The sequence below is a fragment of the Lathamus discolor genome, chromosome 3, assembly GCF_037157495.1.
Source record: "Lathamus discolor isolate bLatDis1 chromosome 3, bLatDis1.hap1, whole genome shotgun sequence".
Classification (NCBI taxonomy): domain Eukaryota; kingdom Metazoa; phylum Chordata; class Aves; order Psittaciformes; family Psittacidae; genus Lathamus; species Lathamus discolor.
Window position 1 is genome coordinate 137,313,479 of NC_088886.1, and position 21,531 is coordinate 137,335,009.

Sequence of the window (21,531 nt, forward strand, 5' to 3'; positions counted from 1 at the left end):
CCCACAAGGCACCTTCACCCATAGACAAACCACGGCAGCAAAAGGCACTTCATTATTGCTAAACCAAAGAGAAGGGAGGGAGGGTTTTAAACAACCTGCATTGTGCCCGTCTTCTTTAAAAACCAGCGGGGTAATCAAGTTCAGGGCAGCCCCGGACAGCTGCCCTGTGACCTATTCATGTTGACCCCCACTATTCATCACTTTCCTTAGGACTATGAGGGCAAGCTCCTGGGGAGTGACCACCACAATAGACAGATACGAGCCAACAATAATACGGTTCCTGCAAAAAAACCAGATGGCACTGCAATAAATTTACAAATCTGCATTCATGGCTCTGTTAAAAACACCCAGAAGCTAAAGGCTGGAGGGGCCCCCAGAGAGCTTCCCCTTCCCAGTTTCTAAAGGCCAGCTCTCTCCCCAAGACTATTGAGCTCGTGTTCTTCATAAATGAAGAATGGAGACATAGCCCTTAAAATAACAAATGTCTGACCTAATCAATCTAGTGTTCGGGTCTAACACTAAATGATAGGCGCTGAAAACTAATTATGTTTTTTGGCAAGGAAGTTGAATTAAAATGGAAACACACAGGTTAAAAAGGCACTGAAGCATTTGCGAGTCCCTTTGAAAGGGCGGCACACTCACACACACACACACACACACACAGACTCTCACATGCAGGGCTTGAAACAGGAACCTGATTCAATAACTCATGCATTTATTTTTAAAATGAATCAGATTAGTCCCATGTGTGACCTGCCGGTCCATCTGTATGAGCTGGACTTAATGGGCACTCTTCTCACGCTTACTTCAGTTTGAAGTATGAGAGAGATAAATTTAGTTTAATTTTCAACAGATCAAGCTATCCATTTTCCAAATGGACCATCTGGATCAGCCTATTAAAATTAATTTATAACTTTGCAGTGTGAAAATTCGTTTGTTAGCTTAAATAAAGTTGCCAGAAACTTTTGCCACTTGTCATTGTTTTTTCTGAAGGCTGTTTTCATACTATGATTTTCGGTTTACCCCCTCAAAATTTAATTTTGTCAGGTCAAGCAAACAAGAACTGAACGTTTGCATCCTTACTTCTGAGCTTGCCATAGCTTAGATCTTTTCACTGGTCCAGCTAACAGTGTCAAGTTCATTGCCTTTTTCTCCTTCCTTTCCCAGGTGTCTCTCCTGCCTCGCTGCCCCTCACACACCTACGAGTGGCCATGCCTCCCACTTCCAGCATGCCAAGGACACAGTTCCACTTGTTGAGGCTTCTGAAGACGCCCTTCTCCAAAAAACGTTTTAATCAATAGAAGAATGATATTTCCCTAGTAAGAGGTCCACAGCACTGAGCAATGGATGTCCTTCAGCCCCTGCTTATAACCTCAGATGCTTAAGTAACCATTACATCTCCTTATTACCTTTATTACCATTACTTATTACCATTATTATTAATGGCTGCATCTGAATCTGATTTCTGCAACTCGAGTTGGAAAGCTCCCCACTGGTTTTTGTCCATGACTAATAGAGGAGCAATCTGAGTTTCCAAAATGCTCAGACAGCTTTAATTATGTCCACTTAAAGAACCAAAATTTCTTCTACAAGAGGCACAAAATTGTGGTCAACCACCTCCTATGACCTAGGGAAGAGGGCATGCACTTTAGACTACATTTTGCACTTGTCCATGAGCACTGTTCTCAACACAAAAGGCCTTAGATAACAATCAGAAGACCAATGGATTTTCATGCATCTTTCATTGTAAAGACTGGACAGAAAGATGGAGACTGATACGATATCTCAACAATATCCTGAAACACAACTAACCACTTTTGACATAAACAGTGTCCATGTGAGTTACTTCCAGTATGAAATATTTAGACAGTACAAGTAGGTTTTTAGGTGTATTCTTTGTATCTAGTCACCTTGGTTATGATGAACTGCAGGCCTGAAGGAAACCCAGCTTTCCCTGGACACTAAGAATACTTCTGAAGATTGAAACAACTCTACCTTCTTGATCCATATAACACTGTCCATGAATATTTGTCTCCTCCTTAATAATCATGCGGAAGGACTCAGTGTGATGAGAAGGCACACAAAACAGGTAACTCATGTTCCTTTTGATTTAACATCTCTTACTATGAACCTTTTACTGGAGAAGAGACAACACCTTTTCTTGTTGAACCTGAAGGCTTGTCATCAGTAAGGTAATTCCAAGAGAAGGAGAAAAATAATTCTGGTGTGCTGGGAACCTTGTTGGCTACCCTGGGAATACACAGCAGGGACCTAGGAGCTCTGCCCTCTTCCTCTAGATCTTCTTGTTTGTTACTGAATGACAGAAACATTTCCAGTTTGGTGTAATGTATATAATCAATTCTACAAGGTAATCTTTTTCAGCAGTATCTAGGACCTCACTCATTATCCTAGCATACTGCCTCTTGTCTAAAAGCCTTACATGGACTACATCTCTTAGATGGACCCATCTTAGCCGCATACAGTCCTTCACATGATACCTACTCCCACAAAATCAAACACTCCTAGCACAGTACATTACAGAATCATAGAATCATAGAATAGTTAGGGTTGGAAAGGACCTTAAGATCATCCAGTTCCAACCCCCCTGCCATGGGCAGGGACACCTCACACTAAACCATGCCACCCAAGGCTTCATCCAACCTGGCCTTGAACACTGCCAGGGATGGAGCATTTATTTTAAAAAGAAACCCCAAATCAGCAACCAAAAAAACCCACCAAAACCAAACCCCAAACAACCAAACCTGCCCCCCTCAAAGCAACTCTCAGTTCTGAACACAAGCACACTATATAAAAAAAAAATACTACTTCTTCTTCTACGACAGCTCTGACCCACAATTTCTCTTGGAAATAGCAGCAGTGGGGCAGTGTGGCACCACCCTATTCCTCTGCCTTAGACTGCTGCTCCTATGGCTGAGATGCAGAAGGAAGACTGTCAATTCCTCAGCAATGTGTGGCCTGGGGTATTCACTTAAGTCACGTTCTCAATGGTTTTACTCTGATACAGCAGGCAGCCACCTTGGGCAGCTGAAGCATGGACGTATTTTTGCTTCTGCTGCCTGAAGGTTGCAGTGGGGAGGAACAGCAAGGTGAGTAAGGATTTGAAATCACTAAAGCTAACTTAAGTTCCCCAGAAATCACAAATCAGACTCCCTTTGCTGACCATAGGGACTGAAAAACCGATTCCTTTGAACTGGTAAGAAAATTGCTTTACTATATATAAAAGGCAAAGAGATTAAGTTTTACCAGACCACCCTTTCTCTTTTCTACCCAGTAGTAATTTATACGAGTGTAGAAGAAACAAGAACAGGTAATTTTTCAGGTTATTAACCTGGACATCACCTCCAAGAATATTTACCTTCAAGGGCAATAAAAAGCTTAATTGTTGCAGAACACTTTGAGACTTTTGCTCTGAAGCAAGGCAAAATATACTACAAACAAGACAGGAACAATTACAGGAGAAAAGGCTGAAGAGGTCTTGATGAACACCAAATGGAAAAAAGCAAAACTAGAGAGTCACAGTTGACTGCACCATACAGAAGCCTAGATTTCTTTAGAAAGAGTCATCAAATTCTCCTGAAAGCTGAATCTCTGTGTCTGATTTTCCTGGGTACAATGTGAGTTGTTCAGACTACAAAGGAGAAAAGATTTCCGTGTACGCAAGTCAGACTTCAGCTTCCAGAAGCATTTAAGGATTCAAATAGCTAGAAAGTTTCATTGCATTTTTAAAGAGACTGATCACATACCTGTCTAAGTGAATTCTTCTCGGGAATGATCTTCCTAGGGGGCTCATCATTATTACAGTCTTCTCTCTCAGAGGAATTCTGTGAAAGAAAGTAAGCTTTAATTCAGTTCTTATCCCTAATATCACTCTGCGAGGAGAAAAGAAACAGAATATTTGTACTACACAGGCTGTAGTATTTCACATATACCGGAGGCTAACTTGTATGTTTAAGCCAAACAGCTTGTTATGGCAGAGAAAGAAATTCTCCTGCACAACACAACAATGCACCACTATGCAGATCTTTACCGAAGAAGCCTGTACTTTGGGGATTTATTCTGAAACTACCAGTAACAGCCACTTTGAAAAGCTGGAACGGTGGTTGGATCAGCATGGCAACACCAGTGCTCCTGAACATCCCAGAATAACTACTTAAAACAGTGGAACCTGTTGAAAACAAAAGGTAGTTAATTGATGCAACTGTTATTCTCTGTGCCCCTATGCTTTTAATCTGCCTAACAATTATTAATTGCACCAAGTCTGCTTGGCTGCCAAAAGTCGTGGAGAAAAGATGGTAGAGCTAAATGCTGGTGAAAGAGGTTGTCAGGAGATCCTTAAAAAAAAACAGTGTAGGTTGCGTATGATATTAGGGCTGGTTTCACTCCTGCCCTCTGACTCTAAATACCTGTATAATTTCTAGAAAGATTGATGCTCCAAAACTGAAGCTGCTGCCTCCAAAAAACAGCATCAGTAAGACAAGAGAAGCTGCACAAGAAGAAAAAGGAGGGCTTTTCCAGCATAAAAAAGACCACCATGAGACATTTATCCTGTTAAACTCATGATTAAACCAAAGGCAGGCTATAGCTACCCCAGGACACACACAGTACGTAGCAAACATTTGGTTAAAAACTGCTGGGTATGTGGGGAGAATCCTGTCCTCACTACCAAAGCCTGGAAGACAGCATTCCTTTGCACGGGTTCAGCCACTGCCTTGACAGAGTAATGACAGCCAGCTTTGGGGGAATCCCACACACACATCTAAAATCAGTTTGATCACCACAGTATTCATAGCCTCAGGCCACATTCCCATGCATTCAGTAGCAAGCAACTAAACAGGTTTTAAAGAGGTACAGAAAAACTGCTTAGGGAGAGCTCTGCCAGGAAAAGGGTGGTTTTCCAGTTACTTGCAGGCAAGCTCAGGAGTACGGATATTCAGGCAGAAGTTTGCATTCTGCATTTCTCCCCCTTATTCCCCAAATAACCTGTCCTTCACTGAGCATGGCTTCTCACAGAGCCAACTTCCAGCCCAGCACCTCAGGAGACAAGTGGAATCTGTTGGCAGAGGATGAGCTGGGCCCTGCAAACAGCCAGCATGGCAGAGCAGGGCTAGCAGAAAGCAAGCAGGCTGCAGGAAGCCATCAGAAGAGCAGTGTGCTCATGTGCCCACTGCAGTGCTGCGTGATCAGGCACTGTCTAGGCAGCTCAGTTTGGTGGGCTGGTGAAGGGGAAGAAAAGGTACAGGCAGGAGGTAGGGCAGGTGTAGGAGCTGTTTGCTGTGAAACAGCAGATGGGGGGAAGACACAACGAACATAAAACACTTGGGATGTCATAAACTGGTTGGGAAGATCCTGTGTAAATCTAGGCTTACAGACCAACTAGTGATTCGTGATTTGGGTTTTTTTTAAGCAAGATACAGAACTCACAAGGCACCATGACATCTGGGATGCTGTAACCAGGGTTTTACAATGGAAATCAATCCTAAACAGGCCTGATAAATCGCTGTAAGAGACCAGTTTTTAAAAGTTTTCATATGAGGTCTCAGCCAGGACCAAGTTATTACATTAAATCCAGCTTAGAAAGGACTGATCGTAAAAACATAGAAGCCAGAACCACATATCTCGAAAAAGGCAGGTCAGATGTTAAAGCTACTTTTTTCTGCTCATGAAATACAGTTTAGTAAGTCGTTAATTCAAGCAACAATTTTAATTTCTGCACTTTGGAGAAAAAGACCAAGTGTGAGAAACATCAGAATCCGAGGTGAGTTATTACACATTACCAGGAAATGCATTTTGTTGGTGGGGTTGTTTACTGTTTCTAGATGCTTTTACAACATCCACCCCCTTCCCTACAGTAAGTGCCAAAATGACTTCCCCTTCCAAATAATCTTTCTGCAACAGTGAAATCTTGCATTCTTCTCTCCTTTAGAAGCCATTAAGGATCCTCCCTCAAAAAACACCCAAAAGCAGGAAAATCAGTGCTGCTGGCAAACTGCCAGCCCTTCTTTTGAAATTTCTAGTTACCGCAAAGCATCAAGTTACCTTCTTTTCCTTTAAGCTGAGCATCTCATTTTAAGAGCAAGCAGAGGACCATTTTGCATTCATTATCTTTATAGGTGGCAAGGCTAAGAGGTTGGCTGAACAAAGACCAGACAAAGACTGCCAAGTGCATATGGTGGTTCACAGCTTGGCGTCTTACCATTCTCCGGCACCAACACAGCAGCTCCGATAGCAGACTATTAAAGAGGAGCGCTGCTCATGCACTTTTGTCGGCAAGTAAGTTACGCTTAGTGAAGACAGAACGACTCGAAAGCATTACACTTAAGAAAAAGCACAGATGTTTATAACTCCCGCTCATTTCTCAGGAATAGGAAACCTATCAATCCAGGTGCAGGTACAAGACCCTGAATATTTCAGGACTAACTGTAGCTAGCTGCGTGGAAGTGAATTTCACTTGATAGGGCAACACTTAGCCATGGTCATGGGAAAAGCATAACGTAATTGACTGAAACGGTACATCTATATATTTCTCCTTGCTGAACAAGGTGGGAGGAGGGATAAACATATGCGAGGTCAGAATAAGGTTTGCTTCAGCGGGACTTCAGTGATGCTCTGGGCCGCAAGAGAGGAAGACAAAGGAAGGCACCGCTCTGAGCACCCTCTCGTGGTTACTGAAACGCATGTCTCGGGCACAGACCTGGAAAGAAGCATCTAGGAATCCAGACGGTAAGTTGGGTGTACTCACTGGGTATATTAAGGATCTGCAGCAACTGTACTTGATATGTAGTAGAGGAACGATGGAATTTGTTAAGGCGAAAGAAGTGAAGAAAACCAGTGCATACAGAGAGCTGAAAAGCCATACAAACTTCCTTCCATCAGGGAAAATGTTTAAATCCTGCAGGCAAGCCTTCTTTCACAGATTAGAGCCAGACTTACCAAAAGTGCTTGCACTCACATACAGGGGTCCTTCCTTTTGAACAAGCACAAGCAAGATAAGATGTGAAGTGCTTAAGTCTCCAAAGCACAAATAGATCAATCTTGGTGAGATAAATACTGTGGTTTTCCCCCCTTTCCACAAACAAGTAAAATATTTATTTGCCCAAGGTCACACAATGACACTGGAAGTGCTGGGAAGAGAAGCCAGGAAACCCAAGGTCACACTTCTTGTAACCTTTAAAATTTCCCTCAAGCAGGAGATTCCCATAAAGGGGCTCTGCCCTCCGTAGCTGATTTTTCCTAAAATGGCTACTGTCTGTAATGAGATCCTTTTAAATCTGATTTTCATTCAAAACTTCAGCCTGTAATTAACAGAATATAACTCCACGGCAGGCTGTCTCAAAGACCACTACGAAATTATTACTATTTAACTCTCCCCATGAAGCCTCCTCCACCACTAAACACAACATGCTACGACGCATACCAAATCCCTAGACTGAAGCATTTGACAGGAGATGACATGCAGTATTTTGCGTACACAGCCTAGCAAAACACTGCTGAGGATGAGATATAATACACGGAGAAATGCACTCCCAGGAACTACCAATTGGGCAGAGCTACCTTTATAGTGCTGCCTCGCTCGTCGTGGTGGAAATCAAACCCCTGCCAACTGGGGGAGGTTTTCTTTGGTGCTGTTCTGCCCTGTACTAATTATAAGAGAGTACAGACGCAGCCTTATTCCAAGTGTGGGGAGGTGGGGGTGGGGGAGAAGCGTGTGTCTAAGCGAAGAGCACAACTATTTTTTATGCTTTCAAATTCTTAATCCTGTTTGGAGCTGTCAGTGGGGGTTAATGGAAGCCTTGGATAGGAGAATTCCAATCTGGTTGGCAGATGGATAGGTTGGTTATAGCTGCATAACTATGTCTTGCCTGCAGGCACAATTCAGAACACTGTTAAAGCAATATAAAGTCTCTGTCAAGCTGAACCATTTGGATCAGTAGCAAGGAGAAATAATAATAAAAAAAGGAGTTCATTTCTGGGCCTTGCGCGTTTATGCTAGTATGCAGAAACTGATTAATTGTCATCGTGTGCTGGTCTGCTATACCTCGGATTTCTACTTCTGGAGTAGATTTTGCATGCTAATATAATCATTCTCCCTCTTGAGACATTAGCAAATAATCAAATGAAAAACAGGATCATAATTTACTGAGATTCGGGCAATTCTCTATGCAAATTTGACTTGTTATTGCTGCTGCCTCGTTAATCTGAATGCCTTTGACAAACTCCTTTGATTTATGAACTCATGACAACTCCAATGTGTATATATTTTGCTAGATTGACATTATCATTAAGAGTGGGTGGACTGAGCTCACATGAATGGCTGATTTTATTCGCTGGTGTCTGCTGCTCAACAGCTGAGCATCTCCTTCTCACAAAGCCCCTGAGCGCCAGGCTCTTCCCATCTACCCATCCATTCATCATCTCGATGTTAATTGGCCCAGGCTTTAAGCAAATTTTCAACACGATTTAAAGGCACGATGACACTGATTACTGACCCTCTGCCATACGGTGCCTATTGATTAACCTGACAGAGATGATGAGCTTGAGGGAAACTAGGTGTGTGTGGACCTCAGGGGTGGGGAGGGGGGGTGGTGGTGGTAGTGGAAATAATATTGTTTATGCAGGCAAAACACTTGTCATTATCCCAAAGGCCAGAATTTGTGCTGCACTGGCCCTTAAAACACACTATTGCTTTAAACACCTGCATCCAATACAGAAAATGCTTGCTTGCTGTGGAAAAATGATTACAAATTTGATGTCATGTGCAGTCTGTATTTTAATCGAGTTTCCTGATAAATAGAGGCCCTCAAGCCAATCAAGTCTCGCTCTAGCCATTGCGTGCATACACATCAGTTCGAACAGAAGCTAGGGCAGGATGTGTTTTTAGTGGTATCAGCAGATCCAACCGCATGCAGAAAATCTACTTGGGTATTTCAGGTCTCTAAGCAAATAATACAGTGGGAACACTGTGTCCAAACAGTTACAGTAGAGTAAATGTTTCAAGGGCAAACTGGATGCCAGAGGTAGCTGTCTCAGTATTTCTGTTGCCACATTAAAGCAGATGCTTTAGCACACACAAGGCAACAGCGTCTATTTCCCCTTTTCCAGGGCAAACTGTTGATACCACCTGACCCTCAAGCTCCTAGGTGCACTGAGTGAACACAGAATTTCATCAGAGCTTGAAAATAACTGACGCCCTCTTTCATGTTTCTTGAAGTGTTCCTGCACTGCGCTTGGTCCTCCTCACCAAGGACAGAGGGTACTGTCTCAGCCAAGAGGGAGCCACTGAATAAAGTAGGTATATCAGCATTCTGCCTGCAGACTGGCGCTGTATGAAAGGAAGAGGAAGCAGAAGGCCTGTTTAACCCCCACCCAGCCCCAGGTTAAATCTGTCAGTCAATTCACACTGTTCTTTCCCAATTCAAGCCAGCAGTCTGTCAGCAGCCAGGATGTTTCTCTTGTTTAGGAGGGGGGGATTTGAGAGGGAAGGGGTGTCATCCCAAGGTCCTATGAAGTTAGTTGTCTTGTAGTCTGCATCAATTTATTACGGAAAATAGGACAAGGTAAAGGTATGGAGAAATTAGCTGCAATGGCCTAATGCCCATGTCAGCCAGAGCAGACTGAAAAGTGGAGGGGGATGGAGCGAAGAGAGAAAAAGAGAGAGAAAGATGTGTGGAAATAAGTGCCAGTCTAAGACTAGAGGCACATATAAGCCTTATGTTCCCTTTCCAATAACCTTTGTAAGTGATAGATGAGTCCAAGTCCATTGTTATCGTTAAGGGACTGTCAGCATCCTGATTTTATAAATGCTGTCTGTCAGTTTATAAATATCTCAGCCATTTCAAACAGCGCTAGGATGAATCCTGGCATAGCCAATGTCAGCTTGAGAGCAGTATTACCGTTAAAAAAATATATGGGTCTAACATCCACTAAAAACATTTAAGGATAGCTTTTTCTCCTATCATGAGGCCCTGGCTATTCAAATTCATGCTTATTTGGTTAGTTGCTACAATATATAAAAGCAGTCCTTAACACCGGTAATCTTCTTTGAGGAAAAACCAAGTCTGAAAGCTGCAAGTCTGAAGGCAATTCTATGCCTCTTTGGTAGATAAAACAAAAAATGACAGCTGTAACACACAGGGAGATCCACAGCAATGAAAATGCAGAGATAAGTATCAGACCCCACTCCTCGGCATTTGCTGCTCCTAACATTCACCAAGATTAGATCCTTTTAGAGAACACCATAAATTGCAATGTGCAGGCACAAGGGGGTGACTTCAGCTCGGAATGAAGGCACAGACAAGTTTCCCAGCTCTTACAAGTTTAAAGTTAAATGGTTCTTTTGCACAGGGTTTATGGCTAAGCATTAGAATGACGGAAGGAGAGGGCAAAGAAACTGCAGCCTGCCTTGCAGTGACTGATGTCACTGAAAAGGACAGGCAATAAGCTAAACTGGCCTTCCAGTTCAGTGCCTGCTTTGCAGATTGGTATGCACATGTGCATCATGTTTATATACCTATTACCTTGCTGGCTGCAGAGAAACCTCGCTTTTTTTCCTCCAATACATTCATAAACTCCCCATGATAGGGATTTCTCTACCCCTACCCTGAACATTCATGTGGTACCTAAAGACATGAAGTTCAAATTCATGCCTGAGCAGCTCAGGTACCCACTATAACCTAAATTCTTAAACCTAAAGCTCTGACAACAGTGAAAATGGGAAAGCACAACACTGTCCTTCCAACCATATGCAGACACGCGTGTTCACACAAGTCCTAGTTTGGTCTGCATCTATGTTAACGCTGCCCAGGGCAACAAAAGTTTCAACAACCTTTTCTGAAGTTGAAAACCAGGACAAGATGCTGAGGTTTCCATCTGTAGAAAGGATCTTTTCTATCTTTCCTTAATTTTCATCCATATCAATAATCAGAAAAATACACATTTTCAAAGCAATAAGACGTAATAATGGAACTTCACGATGACGTCAAGGAGAGTTTCTTATCAAGTTATTTAACTTACGAATTATTGCTTGGTTACAAAGGGTAAATTAAGGGTGTGGGGAGCCTTAGCATTCTTAGAAGAACAGCAAATTCAGTTTAATGCTAAAATACCAAAAGCCAGCACAAATACCAGAGATCTGATGAACAGACGCATTTTGAGGAGCATGAATCTAGTTGTAGTTAAAAAACAAACAGAAATCCAGATGCTGGGAACAAGCCATTTAGGGAAATTTTTAAAAGCTAGCTTTGCTTCATACACATTTCTCAAACGAGAGCAAAAGAGACAGAGAAACAGAGAGAGAAAATATGGCTAATGAGCACAGTCTTTCCACGTTCCCCGGGAAGCAGCCCCGCTTCACATTTCTGTTCTGTGAATTTAAGAGAGTCAGCAGTGGTAAATTTGTTTTTAATATTCAAGCTTTCAAGCCTTGCAAGCTAGTTGGCCAATGGCCCTTTCTATTCCAATGTTTGTTGGTGCCTTATTTACACAAGCATTACATCCGGAGAGCCTTTGAATATAATTTCACGTGGATTAAGGGAAGAACATTTGCTTCTGCTAATCAGGACATCTGGTTATTTTTGTAACTCACAGACATCTGCATTAGGCAGTTCAACTTCCCCATTCCTCATAACAAGGTTAGAGCTTAAGGAGCCTCAAGGACCTCCAGCTGAATTTTGTTGTTTGCATTTTCTCACAGCCAGGTCTGTTTCAGAATTTCTTTTCCCAAATAACACAAATTGATCAGCACCTTCGCAGGTATACATATGCTTTTATAGCTAGCACTTTCTATGCCTGATTTTATAACATACTTGTAAAATCTTGTACTCCAAGATTTTATAGTAGTTCAAAGCTATCTACATCTTTTTAAGGAACAGAAAGCACATATTCCCCAAAAGCATGGATGAAAATATCTAATTAACCTTATGATACACATAATGTGTATGTATCCAAATATCCAACCAGGCCACTTATGTAAGACTGGTGTCAGGACTTACTCTGAACCTCATTACCACCGCACTTTGGTTTGTCTCTTACTAGCGACTTATCCTGCATGTCTGCTCCCCCCCACTAAACAAAACAGTATTCCCTTCCTGTTCTTCAGGACAACCTTAATGATTTCTCCAATCTTATAAATTTGTACTCAAAATTCTTCTTTAAACAGCTATAGCTGAGGTTAAATTTCTCTGCCAGACCACAGAATTGTGCCACACATTCAGGAAGAGGGATTTCGTATGCAACAGAAGCCTTTCAGAGAAACGCTGAATCCGACAGGGCTTGGCTCTCACTTCTTTGCTGCTTTCATCTTGCTACATTGCTTTCACAAGAATTCATTTTCAACACTCATCCCACGGTGTTAAAGTACTACAGTTTGAAATTATACACTCTCATTCTCTGTTTGTAGGACTTTTCCTTCCCCACCCACAAATCAAAGCTTTTATCAGTGCTTTTGTACGCTGGAGTAAGATGGTTTCTTGACTTTTCCCCCCACACACAAGTTGGGGGGAAGCACAAAGTCAATTCTTACAGGCTCTGAACATAAGCCAACTTCCTAAAAAGGTGTCAAAAACGTATTTCTAGCAGTAACAAGAGCCAGGAAGAGCCAACAGATCCAGGGAGAGGTTTTTAAAACTTTTTATTTATTAAAATTCTCTAGATACAGATTAACTTTTTTTGTACAATATTTATTACAGCTTCATCTGCATCGGAGCTGCAAGTGCTCTGCGAAATGGGTTGTAAAATCAGCCAGTTTTGCTGCAGATTTCATGTCCTTCTTGAAGCATTATTTTCTAACTTTTTATAACTATTTTCCTCGAAGGAACCTAAGCTGTCTCACTATAAAGCTCCTTCCTGTCCCATCCCTCATCATCACCTACACTTACTATTTTGTTGGAGTTTCTGTTCCCAAAACCTCTCATTCTGAGCTTTCTTGTTTAGTAGACAAGAAGATCTCCATTTCTCATCACACCCCTTCCTGTGGCTTTCTCATTCCCAAACATCTAATTCAACCACACTGTCCTCAACTTGATGTACTGGTTTATGCTCTTCTTGGTTTCTCCTTCCTATTTTTCACTGCAGGATAGGAGAAAAGGAGATATAAAACAAAGGTATGAAGCAGAAGTGGAGCTGTTTACCCAAGGTCAAAATGACAGCATGGGAGAACAAACCCTAATCACACTCTAGACTGTGTTACCATTTTAGGCATAGTTCCTCCCTAAAATAGTGAATGAAAGCAGCTCACTTAGAAATGGCAACTCTGCGATCTCACTGCACTGTTACACTGACACGAGTTCACAACATACTGTCTACAGCACAGTATGCAGAGGTACTTGCATCTTCATGTCTTAGATAATGAGGGGTAGGTGAACCTGCAGCCAAAGGGACTTGGTTTTCAATCTAGAACAGGTTTAAAGTACCCATGGAGCAGTTCAGGTGACACAGCTGCACCTCCCCAACATGCCTCACAGTAGTAATTTGTCCATACAGGCCACAGTGCTTTTCCCAGCTTCCAAAGCTACATTCACTACAGGGAGAATCACCCACCATTGGACTATGGGGCAAATTTAGTTAACTTCCAAGAAAGATGCAGTTACTCCCAGATGGTGCTGCTGAAAAAAACTCATTGCTGATATAAAAAAGCACGAGTCTAATCATGCCTCAACCTTCCATCACATCAAGCAAAAGCCATTTTATAATCTTCTAATAAAATAATGGAACATTACAGATTAGGCACTGCAGCCTTTTAACAGCTGCCGCCCAAGAAACAAACCCCTGGGTCCTCCTGGTTTGGCTAGACCAAATTTGAGTGTTGTAACACAACAGCCCCTCCTGTAACATTTCAGTTTAAAAGCTCACATTAGGTTCTGCTATTACAAAATAATTCCAACTCAAACCCACCATGTTCTTGAACCAGAAGAAGGGATTACAAAATGTTATTGCAAATCTCGCTCTGCTGAGTAAGGAAGAAGAGCTGGACCTGCTATGGGGACCATCAAATGGGGTGGGTAGTCAAGCAATCAAAGAAGGGAAGATAAAGGTGTATATAGCATCTCACATTCAGATACCTTGGGGCTAGCAAACATTTTGTTCCTATAGGAAATTATACAGCTCTAGATCACTGCCTATTGAGCTCCACTATTCACAGCTTTTTGTTACAACATGAATGGCTTATTAAACCTACAACATATCTGTTTTAGTTAACTTCTTGGTAGAAAGGGGCCAGGAAAACAAAATGTACTTAAATGCTGATTTTTTTTTTCCCAAGGCTGAATGCCTTTCATCCAGTAAGACATTCAAAGCAGTGACCCAGCAAATGGATTGAAAAAGCAATCTTCCGTCTCAGTGCCACATTATCATTCCTATTCAGTATTCTCGGTGAGATATCTCAATCAGCTGGATGTGTGTGTAAGTGACAGCGCAGCCCATTGCTGGGTTAATTAAACATTTGACTTTAACACCCTCCCCGTCATTAAGCAAATAAAAACAGATAATTCAAACTGCACTTCATCCACGGGGTACACAACATACATGTCAAAATTAAGAGAGTCCAAGGCCCTCAGGGAGTTCTGCTCGGGGAGGTAATCAGTTTAAATCTTATCTGGTTTATCAATTATTCTATTGATTAAAGCAGGGTGATTATACAAAACTCCCTCTTGCCACATGGGATACATGTCAGCAGAGCGGGACAACATAGGGAGGCTCAAAAACGATTTAAAGAAAATACAGACAGATGAATAACAGTCTATTAGTACATGCCAGTAATCCATAGATGGAAAGCCTGAGTCTTCTTCTTAAGCAAGTGAATTAAGGTCCTCCTAAATTAGAGTGCCAATGTTGTTACTTCATCTGCTTTGAAATCAAATCTGTATGTTCAAAGGGCAACATTTCTTCATTTTAAGCGGATGATTTCTTGCCCAGTATTTGAGATATGTTTTATTGCTACTGCTCTTGGAACGTAACAAAGACACCAAATACAAGAAATCTTGGACTTCTCAAAGGCATTACACTTATCTATCAATGACTCTCAAAAAGTGGATGGAAAGGGTATTTTCAGAACTCAAACTCTCCCACATACATACATGATACAGCCAGAAGTAAAATGTTGTATTTTAACGATTAAAGCATGACAACTCATCTCAGACATAAAAAGATTGTGCTTTTGAGTTTCGGACTTTTTTTTTTTTTGCCTTGAAGCCCTCTAAAGTGAGACATTAGCAGCTGTAGGAGCTGCCACTGCCATATTCGCCTGATTTTCAACAAGCCCTCACCTCACACAAAATCCCACCACAGTGATCCTTATTGCAACTTCTCTCTTGCCCACAGCCACAGGACACAAAGCAATTCCAGTTACTTCTCATTTTTTGCTTCCAGGTGAAGAAAGGTTCAAAGTGTCACTGCTGCTCCAAGGTCTGTTGGTGTCCTGAGTGTGTGAGCACAGTCCCCCCTCCACTATCATCCCCGTAACATTTTGTTTCAAGTTTTATTGTCATATGCTAAACTGGCCTGTACAAGACCTTGTCTTGCACATACAGGGACCTTTTAAAAATGAAACACGGCAGACTAGGAAAAAACAATTGAAATTTGTTTCTAAGAGTTCCCTCAAAGCAAACAATTAGCAGCAGAAGAAAGATCAGCTTTAAACCAGGGACTTCATTTTATCCATAACCACTCCTACAATCTGTTTCATGATAGTCAGACTGGTAGCATAAATTAAGCATTAGTCGTCTCATCACATCTCCATTTTTAACCAGGACAGAGGGTATGAACCACAGTGGTTCACACCCAAGAGTCCCAATGGCCAGTGCTATTGGAGTTGCTGTCACTGAAATTTTAAGGAACAAGGACAGCTAAAAAGCAAGCCTGAGGTAAGCTCTTGCCCTTCACCTTCAGAAAGGGATTATATGCCCCTCCATACTGCTATGGCGTGTGCATCCAACCATACTTCAACCTCTTCTTCGCAGATCTCTTTTCTTCTTTGGAAGCAAACTGGAAGCCTGCATTAGCATGCTGTATTTTACTCTCACCACTAGAAATACTGAGGGTGCTATTTGTAATTGTATTCTTTTAAGAGGTTTGTTCTCTGCAGCTGTTTTCTGCTTGCAGTGTATTTTGTGTAATCAGCACATCATCATAAATACATTGGCTGTTCCCCCGAGGGAAGCTGTCACTGTTTAATTTACAGAACAACCTGGCCAATGTGAATTCTAACACTACAGCACTATGGCAAGAAGTTACCACACTCAGAAAAACAGGTTTCTATGAATTTTTATATCAAGAGCTGGTCCCAGGACAATTTAGGTTCCAGAAATAGATTGTTTTTAAAAGCACTTTATATACTGGATGGAATGGATTCTTTCCCACATACAGCTTCTTAAGGCAGCACCAAACTCACTCCCACATTATTTTAAAGGTGACAACCCCAATCCAGCCCCCCACACCCCCCCCCGCAACAAGAACATCTTCACTTCTGGCTTCTACCAAAAGAAGGCACTGTATGTGTTTTATGCTACACACCAGATTTTTAATTTTATTTTTCTGTAATGAGGAACAACCCAAAACATCAACGTGTTAGCTGTCTTCATGTGCACAAGGGAACGTACTCTGTCGCAAGGTCAAATGTTATTACCTACATCAAAAGGCTTGCTGCACACTTTATTACTCTGAAGATGCGATAGAAGAGTACAGCATATTCCTGAAAGAGTAAAAACGTATGCAGCTTTATAGGCTACATGAAGAGTTGCTTCCTTTGTTGGATATATGGTTGTATTTTGAGAGAATAAATCACAGAAGGTAAGCAAAAGGTGGATGCTTGATCTTACTCTATATAGACCCAATTCAGAAAATTCCACAGTGGCACAATATTCTATTGGTAATCATTTAAGAACTAAACATGAACCCCAAATAAACATTTGGGCATGACCAATGAGTCGCTTGGATATTTCATTAGCAATAGCTACTAGAAGCAGTCTACCTCACTATCTGGAAATGGAGCCAGGCTGACAACCTGACTTCATTTTTTTATACTTTCCATAGACACACACACGTGTGTATATATGTATATATACATACATACATATATATACACATACACACACACAATAAAAATGCTAAAGAGAAACAACCACAAATGTAAATAAAATCAAAGCCAATTTAATGGACAAATTTGGGAATTCTCCTCCAAAAGCAACACAAAACTACCTAATGTACTAAAAAAGAAAAGAAATCTGCTTTCTATTTTGGGGGGCAGCAGGTTGTTAAAACAAATTCCAATGAAAGTGAAAATTCCCAAGTTCTGTGTATAGCAGCACTTGGCTAATCCTCGGTGGTAATTAGAAGCCCTGTTTAACATCACGAGACACTGGGCAGGTATACAAACATAATAAAAAATATCACGCGCATCACAGAGCATTGGTTATGTATTCTGACAAGCGTAGTTTAATTTTACTTAGTTTGCAGAGCATTCTAGGAAATTATTTTCATCGATTTGAAAAGTAACAGAATCTAAGGAACAACCACTGAAGCAAAATAAATGCCATCTAATCTCTGCCATGGTTTATGAGAATGATCCACCAAACGCACCGAAAGCTGAGTGGAAATGGCTGAAATTTTATGAAAAACTGAGTCATCCGGTTGTCTATCGAAGAAAGAATACAGGAAAGGGAATATCTGACCATTTTATGCGCCACATGGGTAGTAGCCAACAGAAAGCAAAAGAAATAAAAAGAAACCCACCCAACACGGTGTAGCAAAGCCACTCTTCAGGCTACAAATTTTAGGTTTTAGGAAATGCATTTCTACTCAGAATGTTTGGATTTGTCGACCTGAAATTTGCCTGTGGTCACATAAAATCCTGATTTCAAAGCAGAAATATTTCATTTTGCTCTCCCTACATCTGTGTGCCTTTAAAGTTTTTCAGACCTGCCTCTCCATGTTACATTTCTTTGAGAGCTGATAAAATCTGGCTAACACTGGCCTAAACACTGGATGATAAAGTACTTCATGACTTCTCCCAAATCTGTGGTGAAATTTCACATTTTCATTTATAAACTCTCCCTTGACATGGCACTAGCTCCTGGCCAGTTCCGCAGACGCAGGTATACTGGTGTGCTGCATCTGGCTCGCTTCGAAGCACTGCCCGCGGAGCCATCAGGTTCAGAATGATAAGAGCCAAGTGATTTATTCACAGCAGACTGTGCTGGCACTGAGCACCCAGAAACCTTCACAACTGCTGCAAGGGGCTCGTAGTGCCTCGGCTCTCCAGACAGAGCAAGTAAGGCCGAGAGTGGACACCGGGAGAGGGTGGAAAACTCGCCAAGGCATTGGGTCATAAGAAGTAAGGCATGAAATAACGGGAAGAGGCGGTTTGGTGGGAGAGCTGGAGGAGACGCCGCCACCACCACCACCACCACTCCCCCCCATCTCCCTGCAGTACCGGTCACGGCCGTAAGGGCGCAGCACAGCACCGGGATGGCCGCCCCGCCTTATCCCGCTTCACGCGCTTTCCCGGGCGGGCACGCGCGCGGCGGCGGCGGCGCGCACGCGCGGCTGGATCCTAATTCAATTAGAACTCCAGGAGAAAAAAGAAGAACCCAAACAAGAGAGCGTAATTGAATTAGCGCGGAGGGGAGCTCTGCAACACCTCCCAGCAGATGTTCGCCATCCCGAGGAACGCCGAGCGAGCTTTAAAAATACCTGGCTGGCTCCAACGCCGCGCCTTCCCCACGGCTAACGAGGGGGAAAGAGAACTGCAGCGAGTTCGGGTTGGTTTCATGTTTTACAGACTCGTCGGCCGGGTATATCATGTAGAGACAAGATCACTGCTGCTGAGGCTGAAGGAGGGGAGGAAGCCTTTTAGCCACAATTCGGTTTAAATTCATCCCATGCTGAGCATACTGGGGTGGTATCTCCCAGTGACAGACACTGTCACACTTCTTGATACTCAGACTGAAGGACTAATAAAAGCACAGGCAACTCTGGACAATCAATATGGATGCAGAATAAATGCTGATTTCTAATTACTAAGTTTAAATGTACTACCAAAAAAACCCAAAACAACCTCAAATGATCTCCACAGGTCCATGGAGAAGGACTCTGCCACCTGAAAGGAGGGAAGAATCTCTTGTCATTGCTATTACCTGAGAACTGAGATCTTGTAGCTCAACCCCGGGGCTCCCAGAGTTCGGTGGGCTTCCCAGCATCACCAAGTAGTAGCACAGGTTGTGCCACTAGCCAGACAAAACAGATTCAAAGGGCAATAAATCCTAAATACGCCTGACAATGCTGTTCCATAGTCACTGGGCATTTATTTTACTAGAGAAAGAAATCCCAGACAGGATAACCCTCTTGGTCCTCCTACAGTGAAGCTCTCAAGTCTGAACCACAGACGGTGGCCAGGGTGAAGCACAAAAACTACACCATTAATTTGGCTTCATTTCTGCTCCTTCTTGTATCCCCTCTCATGCCTTTACAATTGCCCCTGTCAAGTGGCAATATGAGGAGAAACAGGAGGGACTACTGCTGCACACCTCCAACAAGAAACTTTGCTTAAAAAAACCCAGGTGTCGCATTGTGGCAGCTCAATATTTCATAGCCAATACGAGGAATGTGCAACAACACTGCAACTTTAAATCTTTGCCTCCTGTGTCAGTCTCTCTCCTCTCATTGTAATGCCAAAGGGAACAGCAATCAGAGTGGAGATGTTCAACGTGATAGAGGTCAGGACACCAGTGGATCAACGTACCAGAAACACGACCTTGTTTATTTTTTTCCCCGGTATTATTGTTTACAGGGTGCTTTGCTCATGTACCTTGTGGTTCTTAGCTAAAAGATGAAATTACAGCCCAGAATGAAGCGCTCAGGCACACATCCAATTTGTGTTTCCATCTCAGAAAACAAAAAGCTTCTGAGGCCCTCGGGCTGCCATTCAAACTTGGAGAGGCTGACATTTTTAACAGCATGAACCAGAGACTGGCAGAGGGAATGATCTAATGCATTTCTGACTTGTCAATCAAAGATCTCACCTCTGCTGTCTTGTAAACAGTTGGGGGCCACCTAACTACATTCATAACCAGGGGAGAGCCTGCCGCCAGCCAGGGGGGTGCTGCAGCCACACGCTCTGGCTATTTGTCACCAAAATTATGGTTCCGCTTTAGAGGCACCATCAACAGCCCATGGGCAGATTTCACACGCCGCTGGGACAGTGCGAGGTGGGGGACACAAAGCCGTGCTTGGTCAAGGGCGGCCACATCTCCACACTGATGGAGTCTGCTGACTGGACACCCCATCTCTCTCCCGATTAGAGACAGAACTACACACACCAGCAAACACTGGCTCCAAAGCCAAACAATTTCCTTCAGATGCGTTTCCCACAAACACGATTTTGAGCATGCACAGTTTGCCCACCCTAAGACTTTAGCTTTAACCTCCTGTATAACTGTAAACAACGTACTACTACTCACATTTACACCATATTCCCCAGCAATAAAATGTCAACTTTTAAGGCAAAAATGCGTGAACAGGCCAAAGGAAATTCAGAGAGACAACTGTTTCCACAATTTACTGACAACGCCTTCTTAACAAATATTCCACTTCCTAACACAAAAACAAACATTAGGAAAAAAATTGATGTAAAAATAATTTGGAAAATGAGTTAATCTCTGTCTCGTGGGTACCGCAGGCTTCCATTACTACAGATCATTTACATCCTTCCTACTCTCACATCTCTCCAAAAGTGATCTCAGCCCAAAGACACAAGTGGTGTACATCATGTCTGTGCTGCACCACCTCAAGTGTGCTCCTGTTTACTTCAATTTGCCTGCCACAGTCAACCCATGGTTTCCCCAACCAGGACAGAGTTTCCAGCCAAGACCAACAGGGGCAAAACCAAGTGGAAGGTAGTCCCCTCCATCTGACAAACCCTGGGGTGCCCTTGTTTATGAGCAATACCTTCACTTCAGGCAAAACAAAATGTGAATTTCAGGCATTCCAAAGAGACACTTCTGTATTTGGTAACATGCTGCTACCTCTGCCACAAAAGCTCATCCTCCTCTTTGCCTACTATAGCCTGCTACAGAGTTTTAGATCTGGCAAAATAAAGCCAACAAGACAACTCTGCTTTTTCACTGGTGCACAAAGAAGAAAAACTAGGACCTTTGTCCCAGAAAATTTACAATCTAAACTGAAGCTGATATTTGTGATGAGTGTCAATTAGGTAAAAAGGAAGAGCTGGGCTGCTCTCTGTGCTGACCCTGATACATAACCTTTGGCAAGACTTTTAAATCGCTCCATAAGTCGCCTCATTTATACAATAGCTTACAGAAGTAAATTCAAGGAAACACTATGGTCTTCTGCAAAGCTGGAAGGATTAATACAAAATCATTTCTTTGACACACCTGATGGGTGTAATTGTAAATTAGAATTTTCAAAGAACTATGATTAGTAAAAGTAACATGAATAGAGCCTTGTGAGCATAGATGGAAAACATTTTAAAAGGGAAAGTAATTATCTTCAAATGCAAAATGC

The 21,531-nt window shown here is 42.3% G+C and overlaps 1 protein-coding gene across 7 annotated transcripts in view; it reads right to left on the minus strand.

Annotated features, from left to right (window-relative positions):
- BTRC (beta-transducin repeat containing E3 ubiquitin protein ligase) overlaps positions 1-21,531 on the minus strand; it is a 123,304-nt gene that overhangs the window by 68,524 nt on the left and 33,249 nt on the right. For 6 of the 7 annotated variants that reach the window (XM_065672105.1, XM_065672111.1, XM_065672107.1 and 3 more), the window contains one exon: positions 3,765-3,842. The exons of the other annotated variant lie outside the window; for it this stretch is intronic. In XM_065672105.1, the coding sequence (XP_065528177.1) occupies positions 3,765-3,842 (78 nt within the window). The remainder of the gene's footprint in view (positions 1-3,764; positions 3,843-21,531) is intronic. 7 annotated transcript variants of the gene reach the window in all.